At 43.5% G+C, this 25,996-nt stretch overlaps 2 protein-coding genes across 5 annotated transcripts; both read left to right on the top strand.

Annotated features, from left to right (window-relative positions):
- The first annotated feature begins 6,620 nt into the window (after positions 1 to 6,620).
- LOC120975491 (F-box/kelch-repeat protein At2g43270-like) lies at positions 6,621 to 7,271 on the top strand. Its single transcript, XM_040402082.1, has one exon. It carries the CDS (start codon positions 6,621 to 6,623, stop codon positions 7,269 to 7,271), a length of 651 nt encoding a protein of 216 aa, XP_040258016.1.
- Positions 7,272 to 12,855: 5,584 nt separating this feature from the next.
- Positions 12,856 to 16,809, top strand: LOC109756786 (deoxyhypusine synthase). 4 transcript variants are annotated; one of them, XM_020315620.4, is made up of 8 exons: positions 12,856 to 13,121; positions 13,223 to 13,483; positions 13,877 to 14,044; positions 14,242 to 14,460; positions 15,156 to 15,239; positions 15,709 to 15,814; positions 15,880 to 16,115; positions 16,468 to 16,809. In XM_020315620.4, exons 1-8 carry the CDS (start codon positions 13,086 to 13,088, stop codon positions 16,552 to 16,554), a joined length of 1,197 nt encoding a protein of 398 aa, XP_020171209.1. In that variant the 5' UTR covers positions 12,856 to 13,085; the 3' UTR covers positions 16,555 to 16,809. The 4 variants fall into 4 exon arrangements, with proteins under 4 accessions (XP_020171209.1, XP_020171211.1, XP_020171212.1 ...); XM_020315622.4 differs by having other exon boundaries at positions 13,229 to 13,483; XM_020315623.3 differs by having other exon boundaries at positions 12,907 to 13,121; positions 13,881 to 14,044.
- The last annotated feature ends 9,187 nt before the right edge of the window (positions 16,810 to 25,996 follow it).

Here is a 25,996-nt window from a genome sequence, read left to right on the forward strand (position 1 = left end):
CTCTGATAGCTTTTCTAGCTTTTTTTTAGAAACACCTGTAATTGTATTCATACTCATAACAATTGCATGTAAAATGATTTGGATCTAAGATAAAAATAATAATAATACAAAGTAATCCATACAACTAAGAATTACAATGAAATCTCTTGAAAATATCTTCTTCGTAGAATCAATCTCTGCTAGAAGGAATACTCCCAAGACTCTGATAAAGTGCCTGCAGTTGGACTAGAGCAATGATGTTGTCACTCTTTACCCGCAGAACATTATCAGTAAAGGTTTTTGGAAGCGCCTTGAGTCGCCCATCCAAAAAGAGGGGAAGCCTTGATCGTTGAATGCAGTTGGGTCATGGATGATCGCCTAGAAATGCAGGCGTCGGATCACAAAATCTTTATCATGATGTTGATGAAAGATTTCACCTCCACAGTGAATCAAACCAACAAAAAAAATTCAAACACTGACATAAACTCATCAAATCTGAAAAATCAGATCTTCGAGGAAGTAAAACTCTCTAAATTCATAGTGCCACAAAAAAATAGTAATTCTATTCTCACAAACCTACTATCACTAGACGTTGACAAAAAACATAGAGCTCTCAAAGATCCCCCCCCCCCCCCCCCCCCCCAGCGCCCAGGTGAAAGCCGAAGGGGAGGGGACATAAATTTATCTAGCGACGGCTGCTGCATGAGCCCTCTTTTTTAGCTAGTTAAAGAAAACGACAGAGATGTCGCTTGGCCGGGACAAGCCCATCTAGCATCTCCGATGGTTAATTAATCGACATGTTTCAGGGTTTAACTTAGGTCGTGAAAGCTTATGCATGTGCTAAGAGCATCTACAGTCAGTCGTCTCAAACCTGTTTCAAACGCACGAGCGAGCGGACCGATCACTAAACGGTAAAAAAAAACGATCCATCTGGACGCCTCAAACCGTCCTCAAACGTCCCGCCTGTCCGGTACCCCTCATATCGAGCCCAGATATAAGGCAGATATGGGGCGGCCCGGGCGCACGCGAGTGCGCCCGCCACATCATTCCGGCCCACCACTGACCCCACGTCGTCCCCACAAAATCCCAATATGTCCCTCTACGAACCCTAGCCCTCACTCCACTCTTCTCTCTCGCTCCATCCCCTCCTCTCCTCTTCGATTTTGATCGAATTCGATGACATCCGGCAGATGTCGAGCTCTGGTAGCCACTCAGGCTCTGACCTCAACGCCGAGGAGGAGTTGGCCCTCCGTAGTGTGCTGGAGCGGTCCAAGGTAGACACGGGGGCAGCTTCGGATCTGCACTGCCGCCGCTCCTGCGCTGACGTAGGGCGGGTTGCCAGCGGAGCCCGACTAGGACGAGCGGCTCCTCACTTGAGTCTATCGCCGGTCGCTGACAACAACGGAGAGGACGCTCACCGGCTACAGGGGAAGAATGCCAAGGCGCTCCGGCTTGCCATTGAGCAGTCGGAGCACGAGACAACGGAGGCAGTGGCGGAGGCGGATCGAGTGGCCAAGTTCAAGCGGCAACAGGACATGGCCGTCCAGCAGATGAAGGGGCTCATCGTCCTTTCCGAATGCTCCTCCGACGACGGTGGCGACCACGGCTCCACCTCCAATGACTCCGATGGTCCAGCCCCTGCCGCAGACGCTACAGTTGCACCGGCGACCAGAAAGGCAAAGGCCCAGGAAGGAAGCTAGCGACGAAGACCCGCCGTGTCCACCTTTAATTTCAATTTTTTAGTAAAGTGGTTTAAACTTGTCATCGTTTATTTAGATTATCTGAATTTTGGTGATCTTTTGGTGATCGGAATGTGCATTTTTATATCTGATTCTATGTCCGTTTGATGATCTTCACAGTTTTATTCACGTTGCATGCTTTAATATAAATATAGGTATCGGATATAAGATACATGGATGTGGATGACGCTTTTTAGAATTGGCCGGTCAATGCCCCCGAACACACCGAACATATATACGGACGTTTGAGGGGTCGAATTTACGAATCCGGCTATAGATACTCGAAATGGCAAAGGGCTACATCCGGCACCTTTGGGCCAAAATACACGCGTCAACTTCTCCTCAAAAGGCTATATTTATGGGACACGTTTGATGATTCGCCATGAAGGAAGGATATCAAATATGGAAGCTCATAGTCATAGGCTAGTTCGTTTTTCTTTTTGGTTCTTGCGACTTGATGATTTTTATATGCCTGTAAACATTGCTACGTAAATAAATACAAACCAGCGAGTTCTCAACAATAATAATCTATTCGACCACTTCACTTGCTCTACCGAAATTCTAAGAAAACAAAACTTGCTGTACCAGGAGCGGCACACGGCGGGGAGGCGGGTGTGGGCGAGGTAGGCCGGCACGCGGGAGAGCATGAGCCCCAGCAGCTCCGGCGGGAGGTCCGACCATCCGATTTTCGCCATCGTCGCCTTTGGATCTGCTATCTCTAGGCCCCGTACAATGTTAGATGCTTGGAAAGGTGCTTAAAAAAACATGTTTTTTTAAAAGAGAGACGCCTAATTAAACGTCTGCTCTGTACAAAAATAAACACGAATGCTTAAGATTTCATTGTAATTCTTAGTTATAGAGGTTACTTTGTATTTTTTGGATCTTAGATTCAAATTAGTGTACATGTAACTGTTATGGGTATGAATAAAATAGCAAATATTTCTTAAAAAAAACTAAAAAAAGGCAATCTCTTATTTGTAGAAAAAAGCTCACTGAAAAGAACAGGAAAAAAGAAGTATCTCAAAGCTATCAGAGTCAGGCCGGGTGAGCACTGACTGGAACAAGACTTTCTGTATAGGGTATCACGTCGAAGAAGGGCATATTGTTCCAAGCAGGCTCAAGTTCACCTGAGCCATGACTCCGGTATCTTAGCCAGCTGAAGTCACAAACATTTGTCAGCTCACGTGACCGCAGGTCGTAGATGCAGAGCTTGCCATAGAACCATAGCAACAATGTGCCCGGAAGAAAAGCGATTGGGTGGCACGGGTCCATGCCATTCAACGTGTGACGCGGTTCCCACACGAAGCTTGCCTCGTCTTCTACGAGCGCCCAGACCACCACCAGCCGATGCCCATATTTAGGCTCTCTGTCGCGATAAGCGGTTAGACACAACTCTCCCTGCAACACACTCAACTTGAAGGAGAGCTCGCGGCGGACCCTGAATAGGCCGCATGATGTGGACTCCACCGCCCCGGCGCGGGAGCTGGCGGCTGCGCGGGCGCGGCAGAGAGCGGGCCGCGCCACGCCCTCGCCGTCCTGGAAGCTCGAGGGCTGGCGGGGAGGAGGAGCTCGTCGGGGACGCTGCGGCGGGGAGGAGGAGCTGCGGCAGGAGCTGGCGGCCGCGCGGGCGCAACGGCTGGAGATGCTCTTACCTGGAGGTGGAGATGCAAATTTGCATCTCCAGGTGTTATATTTACATTATTTGAAGGAGGTGATGTAATTTTTTTTCATCTACATCATCCGTTGAAGGTGGGGTTTTGGGCCTCGAGGATGTATAACTTAGTTATTTTTGCACCTACATCATCTATTGAAGATGATCTTACTCTATAGTTTTCTAGATGTGTAGAGAAGTCATGCACAGGCACGCACGGTCATCGTCTCCGTAGTGACAGACTACCCTGCGCTACGCACACGTAAATCCAGTCAAAATCTAACAGTGTTTAAACCTTGTTTTGTTTTTAAAGAGTGTAGTAATCCTAGTCCGAGGCTGCCATGGGGCACCGTCTTGAAGTCGGGAAACCTCATGTTGGTTCTGAACATATACACCCTACCCGAAAAAAAAAAATACACCCGTATCCACTGCTAGCAATCGCGAGCTCTACTACTCCCTCTGTTTCTAAATATAAGTCTTTCTAGAGATTTTAATATGGACTACATACGAAGCAAAATGAGCGAATCTACGTTCTAAAATATGTCTACATATATCCGTATGTAGTCTATATTGAAATCTCTAGAAAGACATATACTGTATTTAGGAACGGAGGGAGTACATCGCAGCGTTTTGTTTCTTTTCTCCTGTGTTTTTTTTCATTATTGTCCACATACGCCATGATGGCTTCCAATAAGCAGAAAAGGCATAAGGCGCCGACTCCCGAGCTACCGGGTGAGCTTGTCCTCATCCGGCTGCCGGTCAAGTGTCTCCTGCGCTTCAAGTGCGTCAGCAAGGCCTGGCGCGCAACCATATCCAACCCATTCTTCGTTCGGTCGCAACTCAAGATATCCGCCTCGTCTAGATGGGCGGGAAACTCGTCCTTGCTCATCATCCCGCAACATCCGCTTTCTCCAACTACTTTCTCCGGCAGCATCAGCTTCCACCGATGGCAGCTCGGCGCTTCCGATGATCCGCTCGTGCACGTTTGGGACTTCCTCGGCGAGTTTCGCTCGGTTAGCTGCTTCTGCCACTGCGCACGGCTTGGTGCTCGTCCCCACGGCCACCAAGGTGTACCTCCTCAACCCCGCCATCAGAGACGTCATCACGTTGCCGGAGAGCGGCTGCAACAAGGTGCCTGGCCTCTTCCACCGCCCCATTGGGTTTGGCCGTGATCCTCGCACTGGCATGTACAAGATAGTCCGGTACTTCTTCCGTCCTAGAGACTGTAAAACCGTGGGTGGCCCCGCTCCTCTTCGATGGAGAGAAATCGCGGCGGATCAGTTGTACGACCCCTTGTCATCGGTGACCGCGCAATCTGTCAAGGGAGGTGTGTATTGGATCGTCGACGATGCCCACCGAGAGACGTGCCCACGTAGCCTCCTCCGCTTCGGCTTGGACAACGAGGTGTTCAGTGTCATATGTTTGCCTTCTGATTTGTCGGATCCCGAAGACGGCGACGATAGCGATGATGACGGCGATGAACACTTCAACTTGAGTGTGCTACACGGGGAGTTGTGTCTAACCGGCTATCGCGTCGAGGAGCCTAACGACGTGCATCCGCTGGTGGTAGTCTGGGCGCTCGTGGAAGAAGACGGGGCAAGGTCTATGTGGGAACCGCGTTACACATATGTCATGGACCTGTTGCACCCAGTCGTTTTCCTTCCGGGCATGTTGATTCTATGGTTCCACTGCACGCTCTACCGCTATGATCTGTAGTCACATGAGCTGTCAGTCATGTGTGACTTGGGCAAGCTGAGATACCGGCATCGCGGGTCAGGCAAACTTGTTTTTTTCCGCAAAGCTTATGTGTGTGCTAAATGGTAAAGAGCTATATACATCTGGTACCTTTGTTTTTCTCTTTTAGTCATAGCTTATTAGTTCGTTTTTGTTTTTCTGTTTCACTGTCAGTGACTTTTGTATGCGGGTAAACATTGCTACGTAAATATACAAGCCAGGGACTTCTCAAAAATAATAACCAACTCGACCACTTTGCTTGCTCTAACAGAAACTCTAATCTAAGAAACAAAACAAAACGATCATCGTTTGCGGAACCACTTATGTATTTTGTTCATTTTTATCATCCGTGCTTTGATCGCCACTCGATGAGGCAGAGGGCGGCAGAGCCATGTGCACGCATGTAGCTGTCCACCCGCTCAACAAAGTGCTACCAGCATGCATGGCCACCGTCTTGTAAACTACTACGAACTAGTTTTATTTAGCTTCAATCTTCTGAAACTAGTGGCTTTCACCTCGCCCGGCTCCCTGCCACCGCCAGCTCAAAACCTCAAATCGTCGGTGGGAAAAGCCAGATTGAAGACCATGGACTGTCCACTGACAATGTCGTCGCCGTCTCCAACAGTGGCAACGGCGCTACTGTCGTCCCATCTCTCATGTTATACACGCCCGATTCGAGCTCTTGGCCCTTGGGCCTAGCCTTGGATGCTCACTCATAAATTAGATGCAATATTCTCTGGCTCTGATGCCGTTGGTGGGGAGTGACTCGAAGCATCCCTCGCTAACGAAGAGGGCACGTCTCATGAGCGTATCATATGATACCCGTCACTTCTGCGCGTAGGTCGCTATGAAACGACCTAGCAAGTACCCCCCTCGTTCGTGTGGTCTTTTTTGGGCCGGCCCATTCCGAGTCCTTCCTCGTACTGGTTTTGTGAAGGTAATAGAACCTCCCCTAAACTAGTTCTTTTTTCTTTTTCCATTGTTTATTCTACCTGTTTTTTCTTCTTTTTCTTTTTTAGTTCTTTATTTATATTTTTTGTTATTTCTTTTCTTTTATGTTATCTTTTTCTTTTCTTTTATGTCCCTGGTGATGGAGAACAAATCAACGGTTCAGAGCTATTCCGATGGATTGATAGGACCAGTCATCTGAGGTGGAGAGTTTCCATTGCTAGTTTAGTTTTCCACACATGTGGTAGAGAAAAAGTCATGCACAGCAGCACAGGCACGCACGGTCACCGCCGTAGTAACAGACTCATACTGTGCTACGCACACGTAAATCCAATCCATATCCAACACCGTGTAACCTTGTTTTGTTTCAAAAAACTCTTAAAAAAAGGGCGTAAACCTAATCGGAGGCTACCATGGACACCGTCTTCAAGTGGGAAACCTCAGGTATGTGGTGAATATATATACACACGTATACCCACAACTACTAGCAATCCCGAGCTCTAGTACATCGCAGTGTTTGTTTCTTTTAATTTGTCTTCTGTGATTTTCCGTTCTTCTCCATGTACACCATGATGACTTCCAATGGGCAGAAAAGAAATAAGGCGCCGACTCCCGAGCTGCCGGACGAGCTTGTTTCAGAGATCATGACCCGACTGCCAGTCAAGTCTCTTATTCGCTTCAAGTGCGTCAAGGCATGGCGCACAACCATATCCGACCCCTCCTTCGTCCGGTCGCACCTCAAGATATCCACCTCCGACGCTTCGCTCCTACACGCCTCGGACTTCACCGGCAAGTTTCGTTTGTTTCTCTGCTTCTGCCACTGCAACGGCCTTGTGCTCGTCTCGACGGACACCAAGATGTACCTCATCAACCCGGCCACCAGGGGCATCGTCACGCTTCCAGAGAGCAGCCACTACCTGGTGCCCGCTTCCATCCACCGCCCCATTGCGTTCGGCCGTGATCTTCGCACTGGAATGTACAAGGTAGTCCAGTTCTTCTTTGCTTGGAGAGACTATAAATTCTATATGGGAGTAGAGATGTGCACCGTGGGCGACCCTGCTACTCCTGCATGGAGGGAAATCGCAGCTGACCGGTGGTACCACGCCGTGTCATGGGTGACAGCGCAATCTGTCAATGGGGGTGTGTACTGGATCGTCGACGTCGATGATACCATACCGACCGCGGCCTCCTCCGCTTCGGCTTGGACAATGAGGCGTTGAGCCTCATTCATTTGCCTTCTGATCTGTTGGACCCTGAAGACGATGACGACAACGTTGATAAACGCTTCAAGTTGAGTGTGTTGCACGGGGAGTTGTGTCTAACTGGTTATCGCGTCAAGGAGCCTAATAACGAGCATCGGCTGGTGGTGATCTGGGCGCTCGTGGAAGAAGATGGGGCAACGTCTATGTGGGAACCGCGTTACACGTTGTATCTCATGAACCTGTTGCACCCACTCGCTTTTCTTCCAGGCCCGGGCACGTTGTTGCTATGGTACAATGGCGGGCTCTGCCTCTACAATCTGCAGTCACGTGAGCTGACAAATGCTTGTGAGTTGAGCAGGCTAAGATACCTTCGTCATGGGTCAGGCGAACTTGAGCGTGATTGGAAGGATGTGCACTTCTTCAACGTGATACCCTACACAGAAAGTCTTGTTTCAGTCGGTGCTCACCCGGCCTGACTCTCTGATAGCCTTCACCCTCCCCTCCCCACCCTTCTTTTTTTGAGATATTTATTTATTTATTTTTGTGAGCTTCATAGGGATGAGTGTATGCATGTTTATATGAGTTGTGTTAAAAAAACGGAGGAGAACAAATATTAAAGCTCATAGTCATAGGTTAGTCTTATTTTTGGTTCATGCGACCAGATGATTTTTGTGAATACAGGTCAACGAGTTCTGAAAAATACTCCCTCCGTAAACTAATATAAGAGCGTTTAGATCACTAAAATAACCTATTCAACCACATTACTTGTTCCAACAGAAATTCTTAAAAACAAAACAAAGGGATCATCTTTTGCCGAACCAGTTATGTATTTCATTCATTTTTAGCATCTGTGCTTTGATCGCCACTCGATGAGGCAGAGGGCGACAGAGTCATGTGCATGCATATAGCTGTCGACCTGCTCAACAAAGCAAAAATGCTACACTCACGAGTAATGCTAGAGGTACATAGAGTTACACGGGTTTTACAGGATCGTTCTTGCTAGTTAAACCTTCCCCCCAAAATAAGCTCGTGGAGGTCGGTCTCTGTAAACTACTCCCTTCATTCCACAATGTAATGCATATAGATTTTTTTTCTGAAAGTCAACGTTGCCAACTTTGACCAAGTTTATAGAGAAAACTGTTTACATCTACAGTACAAAACATGTATACTATTGAAATATAACTCATGTATCCAATAATGTGCATTTGGTATTCTAGATGTACCCATTTTTTTATAAATATGGTCAAAATTTGTAATGTTTGATATTTAGAAAAAATATATAGGCACTCCATTATAGAACTGAGGGAGTATGAACTAGTCTTACTTAGCTTCAATCTTCTGAAAGGAGTGACAGAGCAGCTCAAACCCCTGTCGCGGCGAACTCAAAGCGTCGGTGGGAAAAGCCAAGTGGGAGACCATGGCCCGTCCACTGAAGATGTCGTCGCCGTCTCCAACGGTGGCAACGGCGCTATTGTCGTCCCATCTCTCATGGTGTACAACCCCGATTCAAGCTCCGTCGTGGTAGCGTTCCTGGCCCTTGGGCCGAGCCTTGGACGCTCACTCATAAAGTAGATGCAATCTTCCCTAGCTCTGATGCCGCTGGCGGGGAGTGACTCGGAGCATCCCTCGCTGACGAAAAGGGCGCGTCCCATGAGCGTGTCGACCTCGCTCCACCGTCCAGGGTCATCGCCCAGGTCCAGGTCGGCCGCCTCGAAGACTTCAAACTAAGACGGCAAATATGTCGTCTGTTGATACGTCATGTGGTCAATCGTGTGTTCGACCATGAATAGGCGGTCGCCGGAGGAGACCAGGTAGAAGCAAACCTCGCGTACGCGGTTGTAGCCCTCGTCCACTCTTGTTGGCGGCGTGCTGCTACGTATGCATCGGACGGATTCTCCAGTGGCCATGTCCAGGGCGTGGAGCTCATAGCTGCGGCGCAGCACTTCTGACACGAGGATATAGAGCTTCCCTTTGAAGAGTGCCATGTCGACGGCACGTCCGAGGAATTCAGGAGAAGGCGCCCACGCCATGCGCATTGTTCCGCCACGACTGTAGATGTTGTCGTTATTGCTCGTGTGCAAACGCCTGGTCAGGACGGCGACAAGGTGATCGGACACGATGACCTTGCGGATGCTACTAGCGACAAGGTGGGTGATCTGTCGAGGGACCGTCGTGTCCCTGGAGCAGCGAGGGTGCACTAGAAGGAAGTCGCTGAACTGGAGGCGAGCACAGAGGTACTCGGGCTCGATGCGCTGAGGGGTCGCGTCGCCGGGGTGAGGGTTAATCAGGAAGCACCTGCCGTCGCGGCGCACCAGAAAAAGCAGACGGCTTGTGGAGACCCGGCGGACGACGTCGTCTTCTGGGACAGGCGGACGGTCAAGTGCACCCTCGGCCAGGTCGAGGATGGCGCGCTGCAGAGTCCAGCCCACGGGAGCAGCGGCGGCTGCGTCCGCACGCTGGAGCGCCATGAGTGGCACACGGCGCGGACGCAGGCGTGCGGGTAGGACGACAAGCGCGAGAGCACGTCACCCAACAGCTCGGGCGGGAGGTCCGGCCATTCGATCTTCGCCATCGTCCTCTTCGATCTGCCTTCTACTCCCTCCGACCCGAAACAAGTGACTCAACTTTGTACTAACTTTAGTAAATACTATTAAATAGGCCCGTGCGTTGCAACGGGAGAAAAAACAATGCACTCTGTAGCCGAATAAGTATATGTAAACCGTGTGAAGAGCGTCGAGGTAGTATAGGGGAAGGCCGTTTCGATGTCCAAAGGCGACACCAATGCTAGGAACCCGAGCAGATAGAGTAATCCGCGGGCTGCACACAGAGAAGGCACGGGTATTCGCAAGAGGAGAAAAGGAAGTAGTTACGCCGATACAGGGCGGCGTGGGGGATGGCTAGCGACGGTCGGGAATTGGGGCCGATGACGTCGTTTACTCTAAGGAGAGAAAGGCGTTGGGAAAATATATATTTTTAACATGGGGGTATATATAAATTGAGGATTTGACTTTTTTTGTTTTTTTTCATTTTTAATTCGTGAATATTTTTCGTATTTATGAACCTTTTTTGCAGTTTGGGGACATACTTTAAATTCATGAGTATTTTCTTAAATTTATGAACATATTTAAATTCATAAATTTTTCATATTTGCGAACATTTTTTATACATGAACATATTTAATTTCTTTTGAACATTTTTTTAAAATAGAAATTTTAAATTAATTATTTTAAAATTTATGGACATTATTTTAGTTTTTGAATGTTTTGTAATTTTTTTTAAATTAAAAAAAATGAATTTATTGAAAACATTCAAAGTATTTTAAGAGGGAAACCAGATGAAACAAAATAAAATTGGTTGAAAAACTGAACGTGAAAAAAAATCACCAACACAATATGCATGGGCCGGACGGCCACCCATGTATGTGCCTCTAGGCGCGAAGCCTGGGGCCTGTTTTGGCACCCGTGTATGTGTCTCTAGGCCATGCGCCTTGATCATCACTCGATGAGGCAGAGTCACGCGCACGACTACCGGTCTTGTTTTTTTTTCTGTTGTTTCTTTTGCCTGTTTCTTTATATCTTTCTCAGGTTTGGAACCTTCCAGAACATGTTTTGTCAGTTTTTGGAACCTTCTAGACAAGATGGAATACAAACTTAAATTCGTCTCCGGAGTTGCGACAAGTAACATAATCTTGCAACTAGAATTTTGCAGTCAAGACCCAAAAGTTTTGGTTTTCTCACAAGCAAGGCCAAAACAATTACACTCAATAACCAAGAGTTTATGTTTTCTTACAAAGAAGGCCAAAATTTGAACAAGTCATGCGGATTTTCCATAGAAATTTTGGCAGCATAACCCATTGGAGAGAATGCAAATCAACAAGAATGTGGTTGTGTTGTTCATTCCAAAATTCATTCATGCACCAAGTGCAAGTCAATCAGTACATACACTAGATGAAACATTCCATCTCATCATCCTACCAAATAATTTCCCCAACAACAGCACCACAAACTAAAAAATAAGCTCAGGCATCAACTCACTGATGGCCCTTCCTTTCTTCTCTTGTCATTCTTCTTCTGTTTGAATGAATGGTCAAAACACAGGCATTGACTCACCGAGACATGCCTTCCATCCGTGCGTCGAACACAAAAGGAGCTCAGATCAAGCACCCAATAGAATGACAAGCCATCAGGCACTTCACACCATCAGATATCCAACCATCCACTCTGCGGCAACCCAATTACGATCCAGCTCCATCCATCGGGTCTTCTCGCCCTTCGCAGTATCAAACTTTCCAGTGACCTGGGCAGAGAGAGAGACACACACACACAGAGACAACAAGATTAACTGGTGGCCGCAACCCATAAAGGACAAACAACAAGATTAACTGGTGTCGTTCTTCTATTTGAATGAATGGTCACAACACATGTGCCAACACATTGGGTCAACAAAAAAAAGTTGTTTGGTTGAATCAGTTTAACAGGTTGACCCCTCGTACAAACGGGTGCAAAATTCTTGCTAAAATTGTAAATAGAGATCATGATACAATATTATGAAAATACCTGCAAATGCTATGGTCCCTATTACATCGCAGTTCGTTAACCTGTGTCTGGGTTGCCGCAGCTGAAGCAGAATGACCGACCACGCCTCACCAACTCAACATTGTTGTAGCCTTCAGTTCCGCTGAAGGCTATTCTGCATTTTCAACAAAAAATAGCATCGCCATACAGCTTTCCTATGTCCAACATTTCCTACTTTAATAAAGTTACACCATTTCTCGAAGAGAGTGAATAGAACTAGACGAAGAGGGGTCAACAAGATCCTCAATGAGAAAAATGGAAGTTACATCAAGTCATGTTCCTCTTTTCCATTTATATCGTGATCATCTCTTAAACATCCGGTGAAGAGACATAAGCAACCCGATGAGGACTTATTCGGTTTGCGGTTTTCCTAGAGGATTCTTACAAGATTTTGATCCTCAAGATTTTTTTCATCCGTGTAGAATCTGTTTCAGAGGAACAGAGGTACATGATTCCAGAGGATTGTGTCTATATTGACCTCAATCCCGAGGGGGAGCATTACGTGAGTGCTCATGGAATTTTCTAAAGATTTGAGTGGGCATCTCATTCTAAGCATTTACTTTTCCCACTCGTGTGATTTGGTAATCCTGTAAACTGAACGAGCCCTCAAAGAATAATGGCTGGCTAGAGGCACGCTCCCCACAAGATAGGTTATCAAAATCATTGTTTCACCGTCGAACAACCAGAAAGGAAAGCAAGAGCATGAAAGGAAAACCGAACAAGTTTGGGAATTTCATAAAATGTTTGTGTTTTCAAATTTTGTTCATAAATTATAAAATGCTCACCTTTTAAAAGATGCTCAGAAATTACCAAAACTGTTCACATTTTCAAAAAACACTATCTTTTATAAAAAAATCGTATTTTCCAGAAAAAACTAAACTTAAAAGTACCATCTAAAAAAGGCTGCTACAGTGAAACAGGACACCTTTTGGCGGCCTAGTCGTGGCCTCCCCTTTGGGCCTTGATGTTTTTGCTGTGGGAGACGGGAAGCTTAAGCTTGAGGCCCAGCCCAGCAAACCACCGCCTGCGGAAGCCGCCACTCCACGCCGTGAAACTGTACAGGCCAGCCGGAATCCGACGGCGCCTCTCCTCTCCCTCCACCGCGCCGAGCTCCCCACAAAACACCGGACGCACGCCTCTCCAAGTCCGCCGGCCCCCGACGCCCTCTCCGACGAGTAGGCCAGACCTCTCTCCACCACGCCGCGCCGGATCCCCGCCGCCGCTGACCTCCTTCGCCTCTCCCCTCCCTTCCGCCGCCATGCTTCTGGGCGCTAAGGTGGTACCCCGCGACAAGGTGAGCTCCCTTGCATCCCCTGCCTTCCACTTCTTAGCCTGCGCACCGCACGGGATTTGATTTGATTTTGATTTTGATTTTACTCCCCTTTTCTTTTCTAGAAGCAGCAAGGAGGCGGCGAGGAGGAGGAGATGGGATGTGATGGGATGAGGGCGAGTGAGGTTGTTAGCAAGGAGATGGAGGGCGTCCGTGCCATCGTGCTCAAGCCGTCCGAGTCCCTCGACGAGTCGCGGTTCACCAAAATCGCCGGCGCCGACTTCAACGACGCCGGCCTCGGCCTCGACGGCCTTCTTGGCTCCCTCGCCTCCACGGGGTTCCAGGCCTCCAACCTCGGCGACGCCATCGACGTCGTCAATCAGATGGTATGCCCGCTTTTTCCCTTTCTCCCTCAGCCGCGAGCTTTGCCCTTTTCAGCATGGGATTAGTTCGCAGATACTCCAGCACCGGAGTAATTTATTTTGCCATTTGGAGCACTTAGATAGCTTGATGGATATATATCGTTTCGATGCCAGGGTGAAGCTGATAAGTGTTTTTTCCCCAAAGTGAATCTTTCAGATGTATCTCAACAGTCTAGCTGAATGCGTGTGCGTCTCCTATTTAATCCAAGTGCTTAGCATTAAATTTGCTGGAGATGATCTATATGAAGGAATGCCTGTCATATCACTATGCATGCTTCCGAAAAAAAATATTCTTTTCCAGAATTTCTGCCGATTTTCGCTACTCCTTACATAAAGCTGTAATTTTCTACAATGAAGTTAGATTGGAGCTTGTCGCATGAGAAGCCAAGCGAGGACTGTGATGAAGCTGAACTTGACCCGAAATACAGAGAATCTGTCAGGTGCAAGATATTTCTTGGTTTCACTTCAAACCTTGTTTCTTCCGGTATACGGGATGTTATACGGTTTCTAGCTCAACATCACATGGTAAGTGCTCCAACTTGTGTCACGTCTGCAAATCTGAAAGCAAAACAACTTTAAATATCATTTTAAGAATCTGTGTAGCACAAGTATGCCTACTTGCCTGGAGATGTTTGTTCCAGTTAATCACTAACTTCACTAACTGCATTGCCATTGATGACTAATTTCCTAATCCATGCTATATTTTCCACAAAATTCTTCAGGTGGATGTTATTGTTACGACAGCTGGGGGTATAGAGGAAGACCTCATAAAATGCCTCGCACCAACTTACCGAGGTGAATTTTCTTTACCTGGGGCACTGCTACGGTCAAAAGGACTTAACCGGATAGGAAATCTGTTGGTGCCCAATGATAACTATTGCAAGTTTGAAAACTGGATCATGCCACTCTTTGACCAGATGCTACAAGAACAATCTACTGAGGTAATCATTCCTCTTGGCTTAAACACAGCTGGTAATAATCTGTTTTAGTTTTCGTTCGGTATGTCCCTAGTTACTGAAATCCCCCGATAGTGTGGATTATGGCTACCCTTCCTTGTACGTGTCATGGGTCCATTATAGTGCACATGGAAGCTTCTGATGCATAAATTAGCTGCAAAGTTGGTAATTTGCAGGGGATGCATGAATAGGAGAGTACATTAATTATATCTTGTATTTAGCGAAACTAGTAGTAATATAATTTTGATAGGGTTGTCTTCTAGTCTTTGCAAATTTCCTTAATTGAAGGGTACACAATTACTTTTCTGGAACAGCAAATAAGTATTTCTTTCAAATGCTATAGTAAGGATGCTTAAAACAACTGAAATTCTACATAACATGAAGTCACGAACTTTATTGTAACCCAGCTCCATGAGTTTCCTTTCTTTCAGATGTATGGATCTAGCAATATATACACGAATAAAACATCCAGACTACAGAATCTTGTCAAACGTAATGTGTGAAGTACACTTTATAAGTTGCTGCACAAGTTGCTGAAGTCTACGCAGATAGTGTTGCACCTCGGTTGATATTTGATTGTTTAATTAAAGATAATCCAGCATTTCCTACAATGTGAGTTCTTTGTACAAGCTTCACTACTGACCATACTTATGTTTCTTTTAACTTCTTGTTACCTACAGAATGTCTGGACACCATCAAAAGTGATTGCTCGTCTTGGCAAAGAAATAAATGATGAAAGCTCCTACCTTTACTGGGCATACAAGGTAGTATGCTTTTGAAAGTTCTTTATTTTTCAAATTATCAAAAAGTCTGCAGGCATGCGTTTGTGTAAATGCTGATCATATTTAGGGAGTCTGTAAATAACTATGTTTGGTAAACAGGGAGATAAACTAGGGTTCTTCTTAAGAATTTTGTTGAGTTTGATTCTCATATTGGTTTTGTTTTACCATAAAAAATTCTTTACCATATTGAGTATTATGATTTTGCCCAGAAATAGTAATCATTCCTGAACCAAACTTTTATTTTGTCTGAAGTGGTGGGTCACAGTTTAGGATATGTAAGCATTGCAGAGTTGCTGGCTGGCTGTTACACTTGTTGGGTTGTCCTTCACTTTATTCCATGGAGAATATGCTTCACACTGGGTTGTTTTTTCTGTGTTGAAATTCTTAGCTTTCAAGAACTATTTGTGCAAAGGCTGAAGTTGCAAAGTGCTGACTCGTTAAAATCGACCAGAACAATATTCCTGTATACTGCCCAGCATTGACTGATGGATCACTCGGAGACATGCTGTTTTGTCATGCAGTTCGCAATCCTGGTCTTATTATCGACATTGTACAAGGTAAGTTCCACTTTATTTGATATCCTTACTTTGTGTTTGTTTTCAAATGCTTGAATGGTTTGCAGATATAAGGCTGATAAATGGTGAAGCCATTCATGCAAGCCCAAGGAAGACAGGTGCCATAATTCTTGGTGGAGGCCTTCCAAAGCATCACATATGCAATGCAAATATGTTTCGCAATGGTGCAGATTATGCAGTCTATATCAACACAGCTCAAGAGTTTGATGGAAGCGACTCAGGAGCACACCCAGATGAAGCAGTTTCATGGGGAAAGATCAAAGGTTCAGCAAAGCCTGTAAAGGTATATATAGATGTTCACAAGTTTGAGATATTTTTGTTTTGTGTTTTGCATACTAGTACTAGGTAATATTTTCCTTAGGTATTAGGGTATAATGATCATGATGTACCTGCTCATGTGTCCTGCAATTGGCTTATAGAAAATTGCATGCATGATCCTGAGCTGGCTTATAATATTTAGACCATCTTGATTTATCATTTTCCCATGTACACTGTAGAATAATATTGCAGCCTATGAGTTTATGGCAGTACGAGTGATTTCAAGAGACATAATTTTGCTATGCAATGGTGTCATACAATCATATTTGATGATCATCATTATTGTAATCTAACATTTCAGCTTCTGGAAATTCCAGGTTCACTGTGATGCTACTATCGCTTTCCCGTTACTTGTAGCCGCAACATTTGCACGGAGGTCTCGTAGTGCAAATTCAACCAACTGAATTTCTGGCTGCGAACTAAGGGCCTGAATTTTTTTTATTGATCTCCAACCATTTGTCCGGGCTCTTTGGAGGATAACATGCATAGAAGGTTTTTTGTCGGATGCAGGCCACGATTACTGATTCCTTTTGCTCGATGTACACCTGAGGTTGTAATACCAATTGTATGCTTTGTAATGAGATTGTGTAAGAGGAAATGGACGATTGCGTCGTTCCTCTCTTTATCTGACTGGAAAAAACTGCGACTTTACAAGCAAAGTATCTGGTGAGGATCATCTGGTTTTGTAAGACGTGGGACTTGAAAAAGAGGACAGGCTTACAGCATTGGGCCAACAAAATAAAGTTGTTGATTGATCCCTCGTACAAACCGGGTGAGAGATTCTTGCTAAAATTGTAAATAGAGATTGTGATACGGTATTATGAAAATTCTTGCAAATGCTATGGTCCCTATTACATCACGGTTCGTTAACCGGCGTCTGGGTTGCCACAGCTGAAGCAGAATGACCGACCACGCCTCACCAAGTCAACATTGTTGTACCCTTCAGTTCTGCTGAAGGTTATTCTGCATTTTCAACACAAAATAGCATTGCCATACAGCTTTCATATGTCCAGGAATTTTTCATCTGTGTAGAATTTGTTTCACAGAATAGAGGTACAAGATCCCAGAGGATTGTGTCTATATTGACCTCATTCCTTGCAGGATTATTTTGTTGATTCCCGAGGAGGATTCTTAGCATTACGTGAGACCTCATGGAAATTTTCTAAGGATTTGAGTTGGAATCACATTCTAACCATTTACTTTTCCTACCCTACCCCTGTGATTTGGAAATCCTGTAAACCGAACGAGCCATCAAATAATAATGGCTAGAGACACAGTCCCCACAAGACAGGTTATCAAATCGTCGAACAAACGGAAAGAAGAACAAGAGCATGGAAGGAAACCAAACAAGTTTGGGAATTTCATAAAATGTTTGTGTCTTCAAAATTTGTTCACAAATTAAAAAATGCTCTCACTGTTTTCAGAAATTACAAAAACTGCTCAAATTTTCCAAAAACACTCTCTTTTATGAGAAAAATCGGAATTTAAAAGTACCACCTAAAAAAGACTGGTGCAGTGCCAGGACGACACAGTGGGGAGCTCCTTATCGGCGCCTTCTGCGCCGGTTAGGAGTTGTGGCGCCTACTACGTTTCTTTGCGGGCTGATTCTACGAAGCCCAGTTAGAGTTCGCTAGACTATTTCGATCTTTCGCTCGTGAAGTTGATCGCTAGACTGTTTCTTCTTTTTTTTGGACGGGAACGCTAGACTATTTCTTTGAGCGCTAGACCGGTACAGAAAGAGAAACTGTTTCGCTCGATGTTTAAACTCATTCAGGAACTATCTTCAAATGACGTTTTCTTTACCATAATGTTAGGGTAGTGGAAAAGCTTTTTTCATGATTTTTTTGTCAATTCAAAAAAGATCAGAAAATGAAAGTTTGCGAACTTCAAAAAAAGGGTGAACTACATATGTATTTGCGAACTAAATTTGAAAAAAGGTAAAAAAATGTATTGGCTGATTTAATTTTGAAATAGGTGAACAAAATTTGTATTGTGTGTCTCGATGACTAATTGTTGGAAGGGTGAACAATTTTTTAATTAGGTGACTAATTCTTTTAAAAAATGAAGTATTTTTTAATTCGGTGAACTAAATCTTAAAATGGGTGAACTGAATTTGAAACGAGTGACCTAATTTTAAAAATGTGTAAACTATATTTGTATTTGATGAAATAATTTTGAAATAGTGAAAAAATTTCTTGAAAATGGGTGAATTAAATTTGTATTTAGTAATCTATATTTGAACATGGATGAACAAAATTTCTATTGGGTGAACTAAATTTGAAATAAGTGAACTAAATTTACAATGACTGGTTTTGAAATCGTGTGAACTAACTTTGAAATGGGTGTACTAAATTTAAATTTGGTGAACAATATTTGTACTTAAGAACTAATTTGGAGAAAAGGTGAACAAAATTAGTATTACACGAAATAATTTTGAAAAATGAGTGAGCAAAAAATGTATTGGGTGAACTAAATTTGAAAATGGGTGACTAATTTTAAATTAGGTGAATTATATTTGTATTTGTGATCTAATTTTGAAAATGTGAACACAAATATTATTACGCGAAATAATTTTGAAATTGTGTGAACAGAATTTGTATTTAGTGAACTAAAATTTGAAAATTGGTCAACTAGTTTTGAATTGGTTGAACTAAATTTGAAAATGGGTGAACTATATATGAAATGAGTGGCCTAATTTGGAAAATTGGTGAACTATTTGAATTAGGTGAACTATATTTTGTATTTAGTGAACTTTCTTTTTGAAAAAAAGGTGCACAAATTTTGTATTGGGTGAACTAATTTTTAAAATCATGTACTAAATTTGAATTGGGTGAACTAAATTTGAATTGGGTGGACTGATTTTTAAAATGGGTGAACTAATTTTGAAAATGGGTGAACTAAGTTGAATTGGGTGAACTGATTTTTGAAATGGGTGAATGAAATTTGAATTGGGTGAACTGATTTTTAAAATGCGTGAACTAAATTTGAATGGGGTGAACTGATTTTTAAAATGGGTGAACTAAATTTGAACTAAGTAACCTAATTTCAAAAATGGCTTATTTAATTTTTAAAATAGGTGAAAAAAATTTGTATAGGGTGAACTAAATTTGAAAATGGGTGAACTAATTTTGAATTGGGTGAACTAAATTTGAAATGGGCGACTTAATTTTCAAAATTAGTTCACCAAAGACAAAATTTGTATTGGGTGAACTAATTATGAAAATAGGTGAACTAAAATTGAGTGACTTTATTTTGCAAATGGGTGAACTATATTTGTTTTTAGTGAACTATTTTTGAAAATTTGTTACCAATTTGTTTTGAAAAAAGAGTGAACAAAACTTGTCGTTGGTGAACTAATTCTGAAAAATGGGTGAAAAAATTATATTGAGTGAACTAAGTTCTAAATGAGGGAACTAAATTTAAAATGACTAAATTTGAATCGTGTGAACTAAATTTGAATTCATTGTGTACTAACTTTGAAAAAACATGGTGAAATAAAATTTGGTAACTATTTGTATTTGTAAATGGATTGTGAAAAAGGGTGAACCAAAACTGTATTTGGTGAACTACTTTTGAAAAATAGGTGAACAATATTTGTATTGGGTGAACTACTCCATCAGGTAAAAAGCGGGTGTGCAGATTAGTAAAACTCAATAAATATCAGTTTCGAAACTAAAAGCACAGTAATGAAGCACTGGAACATCTTGTCACTCCGACACACAATTTACTGAATCAACACCATAAATTATAATATGCTGTTTTAGCACCATTACGTCTGATCCATTATTTAACAAACCAGTAAAAGACCTAATTCTTAAGCAGACTGATGGGCGATGGACCTGCGCTAGCAGCACAGAGAAGTAAAAAATATCACCATCATAGCATGTCATTGTCAGGCAAGGAATACTCATCCTTTTTGGGCCTGGCGATGCTGATGATAATGTATCTTGTGTTTCCAATAGGTACCTTCGAAGGGCGCACATATACAGCATAATAATTGACAAACTAAATAGCAACCAAGGGAGGATTGTGCGATAGGATTAGTTGAGGAAACATAGTCCCAGGGGCATTCCTTTCTTCTTTCTTTTCAAGAACCTTGAGAGAAAAAGACAACATGTTGATGATTATTATCAACAAAGACTAGCCAAGACAAAACCGTGCTATAACTGACGGTCATAGAGCACTCTGCTTTGTCGAACACATGGAGCAGTTTGATACTTTCCTGTCACACAGCACTTTGCTTTGTCGAAGACATGGAGCAGTTTGATACTTTCCTGTAACAAAGCATTCTGCTTTGTCAAACACAGAGCACTTTTCTTTCCCTAGTGTGTATATATACACAGTGAAAAATTGATCTGAACGAAGTAAACAGAAGTTGTTGAAAATGGATTCTTAAAGGAATTAATTCATTCTACAGCACCACAAAACTAAAACAGATGAGTTGTACCAAAAAAGCAGCAGCTACAAAGGCAAAATGACTATTAACTCTAGGTAGTTGATTGCATATTTGCCATTACGAGCAAATATATTGTATATTCTATATTTGGCAATACAGGTAAAGGAGGAGGTAATCGATTCCCATCAAGGAAACATAGACATCAAAAGTGTTTTGGCAGTCTTGAAAAAGACTATTAACTCTAGGAAGGAACCCTGTGAACCTAAGTGTGGCTGTTGGTCTCAGTGGCTGGCTCTCATGTGCCAGGTTTGCGCTAGTATGTTTATGTGCACAAGTTTCACCGAAACTGCTTCGTTGCGGCTGATCCACTTGGTGTTGTGTGGTCTCTCCGGCCATTGAAAAACAAAATTGAGAGCTCACATGAGGCTGCACAGAAGGCTTCATCGGTACCTCTCCGTAAAGAAATATAAGAGCATTTAGATCACTAAAGTTATTTTTCTTTATGGAGGGAGTACCTCTTATGCTTTGTCATGCAAAAGGTGCATATATGTTCCATGATTTTTAGTTTTTGTGTGTAATACTGATATAAACACCTTATCTGTAACAATGCGATTAATAGTGTATCTCTTGCACACTAAAAAACTACAGAGTGGCTCATAGACAACAAGTGATCAGAAACTAACTTGACAACAGTGAAATCACTTCTTCTTGTGGTAAAAGGCACTGTTAATCGGTTCTAATCACTGGGACTTTTGTTGGTATGCAGAGTGTGTAAGATGAATGAGTTAACAAAATTACCACATAGTTGGTATGCAGAGTGTGTAAGACGAACCATCGGCGGCCATAAAGATTCTTCAGAAACTTCGTCTCTACAGAGAGCGGATCCTCGAAATGAACCTGCTCCGCCCGATCTACTGCCTCGTCTTGGATTAGGGTTCTAATCGAACGAAAGAGAGAAAGAGGAGCAGAAGCGAATCGGGGTTGTGGCGAAGAAGAAAGAAAGAAGGAAGAGAAGCAGAGGAGCCGTTGGTGTTGGGGAACGCAGTAATTTCAAAAAAATTCCTACGATCACGCAAGATCTATCTAGGAGAAGCATAGCAATGGGCGGGGAGAGTGTGTCCACGTACCCTCGTAGACCAAAAGCGGAAGCGTTTTATCAACGTCTTCACGATCCGACCGATCCTAGCACCGAACGTACGGCACCTCCGTGTTCAGCACACGTTCAGCTCGATGACGTCCCTCGTACTCTTGATCCAGTTGAGGCCGAGGGAGAGTTTCGTCAGCACGACGGCGTGGCGACGGCGACGATGAAGTTACCGGCGCAGGGCTTTGCCTAAGCACTATGACGATATGACCGAGGTGTGTAACTGTGGAGGGGGGCACCGCACACGGCTAAGAGATTGTCTGTTGTGCTTTGGGGTGCCCCGTTGGCCACGTATATAAAGGAGGGAGGAGGAGGAGGCCGGCTTAGGAGGGGCGTGCCTATAGGGGGAGTCCAACTAGGATTCCCAATCCTAGTTGGAATCCCCTTCCTTTTCCAAGAGGGGAGAGAGGGAAGGAGTAGGAGAGGGAGAAGGCAAGAGAGGGGGGCGCCGCCCCCTCCCTAGTCCAATTCGGACTTGCCATGGGGGGGGGGGTGTGGCCACCCCTTGAGGCCCTTCTCTCCTTTCTCGTATGGCCCATTAAGGCCCACTACTTCCCCCAGCGAATTCCCGTAACTCTTCGGTACTCCGAAAAATACCCGAATCACTCGGAGCCTTTCTGATGTCTGAATATAGCCTTCCAATATATAGATCTTTACCTCTCGACCATTTCGAGACTCCTCGTCATGTCCGTGATCTCATCCGGGACTCCGAACAACCTTCGATCATCAAAACACATAACTCAAAATACAAATCGTCATCGAACGTTAAGCGTGCGGACCCTACGGGTTCGAGAACTATGTAGACATGACTGAGACACATCTCCGGTCAATAACCAATAGCGAAACCTGGATGATCATATATTTTTTGACAGAAAGACTGTAAGGGAACCCCCGACAGTATAATTGGTGCAACAAACCCCAATTGCAAGTACCATGCCTTGAACCTGGGTGGGTGGGAAGGCATCAGCCCCTTCCCGCCAGTAGGCTATGCCTTAGTCTCCCTGGATGCTCATATTGGCTCCTACATATTCTATGAAGATCTTTATCGGTCAAACCGCATAACAACATACATTGTTCCCTTTGTCATCGGTATGTTACTTGCCCGAGATTCGATCGTCGGTATCACCATACCTAGTTCAATCTCATTACCGGCAAGTCTCTTTACTCGTTTCGTAATGCATCATCCCGCAACTAACTCATTAGTCACATTACTTGCAAGGCTTATGGTGATGTGCATTACCGAGAGGGCCCAGAGATACCTCTCCGAAACACGGGGTGACAAATCCCAATCTCGATCTATGCCAACTCAACAAACACCGTCGGAGACACCTGTAGAGCATCTTTCTAATCACCCAGTTACGTTGTGACGTTTGATAGCACACTAAGTGTTCCTCCGGTATTCGGGAGTTGCATAATCTCATAGTCATAGGAACATGTATAAGTCATGAAGAAAGCAATAGCAATAAACTAAACGATCATAGTGCTAAGCTAACGGATGGGTCTTGTCCATCACATCATTATCCAATGATGTGATCCCATTCATCAAATGACAACACATGTCTATGGCTAGGAAACTTAACCATCTTTGATTAACGAGCTAGTAAAGTAGAGGCATACTAGGGACACTTTGTTTGTCTATGTATTCACACATGTATCAAGTTTCCGGTTAATACAATTCTAGCATGAATAATGAACATTTATCATGATATAAGGAAATAAAATAGTAACTTTATTATTGTCTCTAGGGCATATTTCCTTCAGTCTCCCACTTGCACTAGAGTCAATAATCTAGTTCACATCGCCATGTGATTTAACACCAATAGTTCACATCACCATGTGATTAACACCCATAGTTCACATCGCCATGTGACCAATACTCAAAGGGTTTACTAGAGTCAATAATCTAGTTCACATCTCTATGTGATTAACACCCAAGAGAACTAAGGTGTGATCATGTTTACAATGCTCTGCACGGAGCTACTCTAGCTAATTGCTCCCACTTTCAATATGTATCTAGATCGAGACTCAGAGTCATCTAGATCGGTGTCAAAGCTTGCATCGGCGTAACTCTTTACGACGAACTCTTTATCACCTCCATAATCGAGAAATATTTCCTTAGTCCTCTAAGGATAATTTTGACCGCTGTTCAGTGATCTACTCTTGGATCACTATTGTACTCCTTTGCCAAACTCATGGTGAGGTACACAATAGGTCTGCTATACAGCATAGCATACTTTATAGAACCTATGACTAAGGCATAGGGAATGACTTTCATTCTCTTTCTATTTTCTGTCGTGGTCGGGTTTTGAGTCTTACTCAACTTCATACCTTACAACTCAGGCAAGAACTCCTTCTTTGACTGATCCATTCTGAACTCCTTCAAAATCTTATCAAGGTATGTACTCATTGGAAAAACTTATCAAGGTTCTTCATCTATCTCTATAGATCTTGATGCTCAATATGTAAGCAGATTCACCGAGGTCTTTCTTTGAAAAACTCTTTTCAAACACTCCTTTATGCTTTCCAGAAAATTCTACATCATTTTCGATCAACAATATGTCATTCACATATACTTATCAGAAAGCCTGTAGTGCTCCCACTCACTTTCTTGTAAATACAGGTTTCACCGTAAGTCTTGTATAAAACTATATGCTTTGATCAACTCATCAAAGCGTATATTCCAACTCCGAGATGCTTGCACCAGTCCGTAGATGGATCGCTGGAGCTTGAAAATTTTGTTAGCACCTTTAGGATTGACAAAACCTTCTGGTTGCATCATATACAACTCTTCTTTAATAAATCCATTAAGGAATGTGGTTTTGATATCCATTTGCCAGATTTCATAAAATGCGGCAATTGCTAACATGATTCAGACAGACTTAAGCATCGATACGAGTGAGAAAATCTCATCGTAGTCAACACCTTGAACTTGTCAAAAACCGTTTTCCGACAAGTCTAGCTTTGTAGATAGCAATACTACTATCAGCGTCCGTCTTCCTCTTGAAGATCCATTTATTCTCTATGGCTTGCCGATCATTGGACAAGTCCACCAAAGTCCATACACTACTAGGGAAAACCCTAGTAGTAGCACGAGTTTAATGCCCACTAGTAGCGCGGGGCACCATGCTACTAATAAGGCGCTACAACTATTACTTAGCAGTAGCGCATGCTACATGCGCTACTGCTAAAACACATAGCCGTAGCGTGTGTTCTCTCCCGCGCTGCTGCTAATCTAGCTAGTAGCAGCGTGTTTACTATCCATCGCTACTAGTATTCTTTTTTTCATTTTTTTTATTTTGGGTGTATTTATACGCCGTTATACAAATTTTGGTACAATACCAATTATGAGGTTTATATCATTATGTCCATAACTGTGTGTCAAATGAAGGTGGATTAGGTTCAAGTGGAGGCAATATGTGGTGCATGTCAAAAGTATACTACTAATCCAAACTTGATCTAGTTTGGACTAGTAGTACTTTCGATGTGCACCACATGTTGCCTCCACTTGAATCTAATCCGCCAGCACAAGCTCTTTAATCATCATCATAGTCATTACCACCAACAGTAGTTATTTAATCATCATAGTCATAGTGTAGCACATCATCATCTTCAAACTCATTCTAGCTAGTTAATCACCACCAACACTAGTTACGGTAGCTATCTAATCACCACCAACACTAGCTAATAATCATCATCATAGTCATTACCACCAACACTAGCTATTTAATCATCATAGTCATAGTGTAGCACATCATGATCTTCAAACTCATTTCTAGCTAGCTAATCACTCCTGCTGCTCTCTCTCAGGTAAAATAACATAAAACATGTGTAGCACTCCTGCTTCATCAAGTTGGAGCATGCAGATGGACCTGTCTCCTAATCGTGGGCTGCGCTTCTGATTGCTGCCCCCTAGTACTTCTCTGCGATCGTTCACAATTTTGCTCCAGTCTTTCACTATTAAGCATTCCTCGCTATTAGAAATCCTGAATGCACTAAAGTGCATTGTAGGATATCTTGGCCGTAAGCTAACAATTCTCATGCGACCTTTAGTCTCGATCCAATGAGGCACAACATTCATCGGGAGTCCCTGTTGAAGAACATCGTATAGTAACATACTTAGCAATGAAGTTTAGCTTAAAAAATAATGTATGCAAAAGATGCACTGAGGACAAATAGTAAAAATCTTACCATCTTTCCTAAATAGATGTGACCGTAGTTCAGTACGAACACTATTGGTCGCACGTTTTGAGTACTAAGATTTTTAAGTCCAGAAAAATAATTTGTCTTGACAGTATGAAGATCCTCA

The sequence above is a fragment of the Aegilops tauschii genome, chromosome 3 (assembly GCF_002575655.3).
Source record: "Aegilops tauschii subsp. strangulata cultivar AL8/78 chromosome 3, Aet v6.0, whole genome shotgun sequence".
Classification (NCBI taxonomy): Eukaryota; Viridiplantae; Streptophyta; class Magnoliopsida; order Poales; family Poaceae; genus Aegilops; species Aegilops tauschii.

What these genes read in the sequence shown, in the direction of transcription:
- LOC120975491 (XM_040402082.1), top strand. Translation starts at nt 6,621, where the DNA reads ATGATGACTTCCAATGGGCAGAAAAGAAATAAGGCGCCGACTCCCGAG.
- LOC109756786 (XM_020315620.4), top strand. Translation starts at nt 13,086, where the DNA reads ATGCTTCTGGGCGCTAAGGTGGTACCCCGCGACAAG. An exon ending in AGGTGGTACCCCGCGACAAG is followed by an intron (nt 13,122 to 13,222) that starts GTGAGCTCCCTT and finishes TTTCTTTTCTAG; the next exon opens with AAGCAGCAAGGAGGCGGCGA. An exon ending in TTCTAGCTCAACATCACATG is followed by an intron (nt 14,045 to 14,241) that starts GTAAGTGCTCCA and finishes AAAATTCTTCAG; the next exon opens with GTGGATGTTATTGTTACGAC.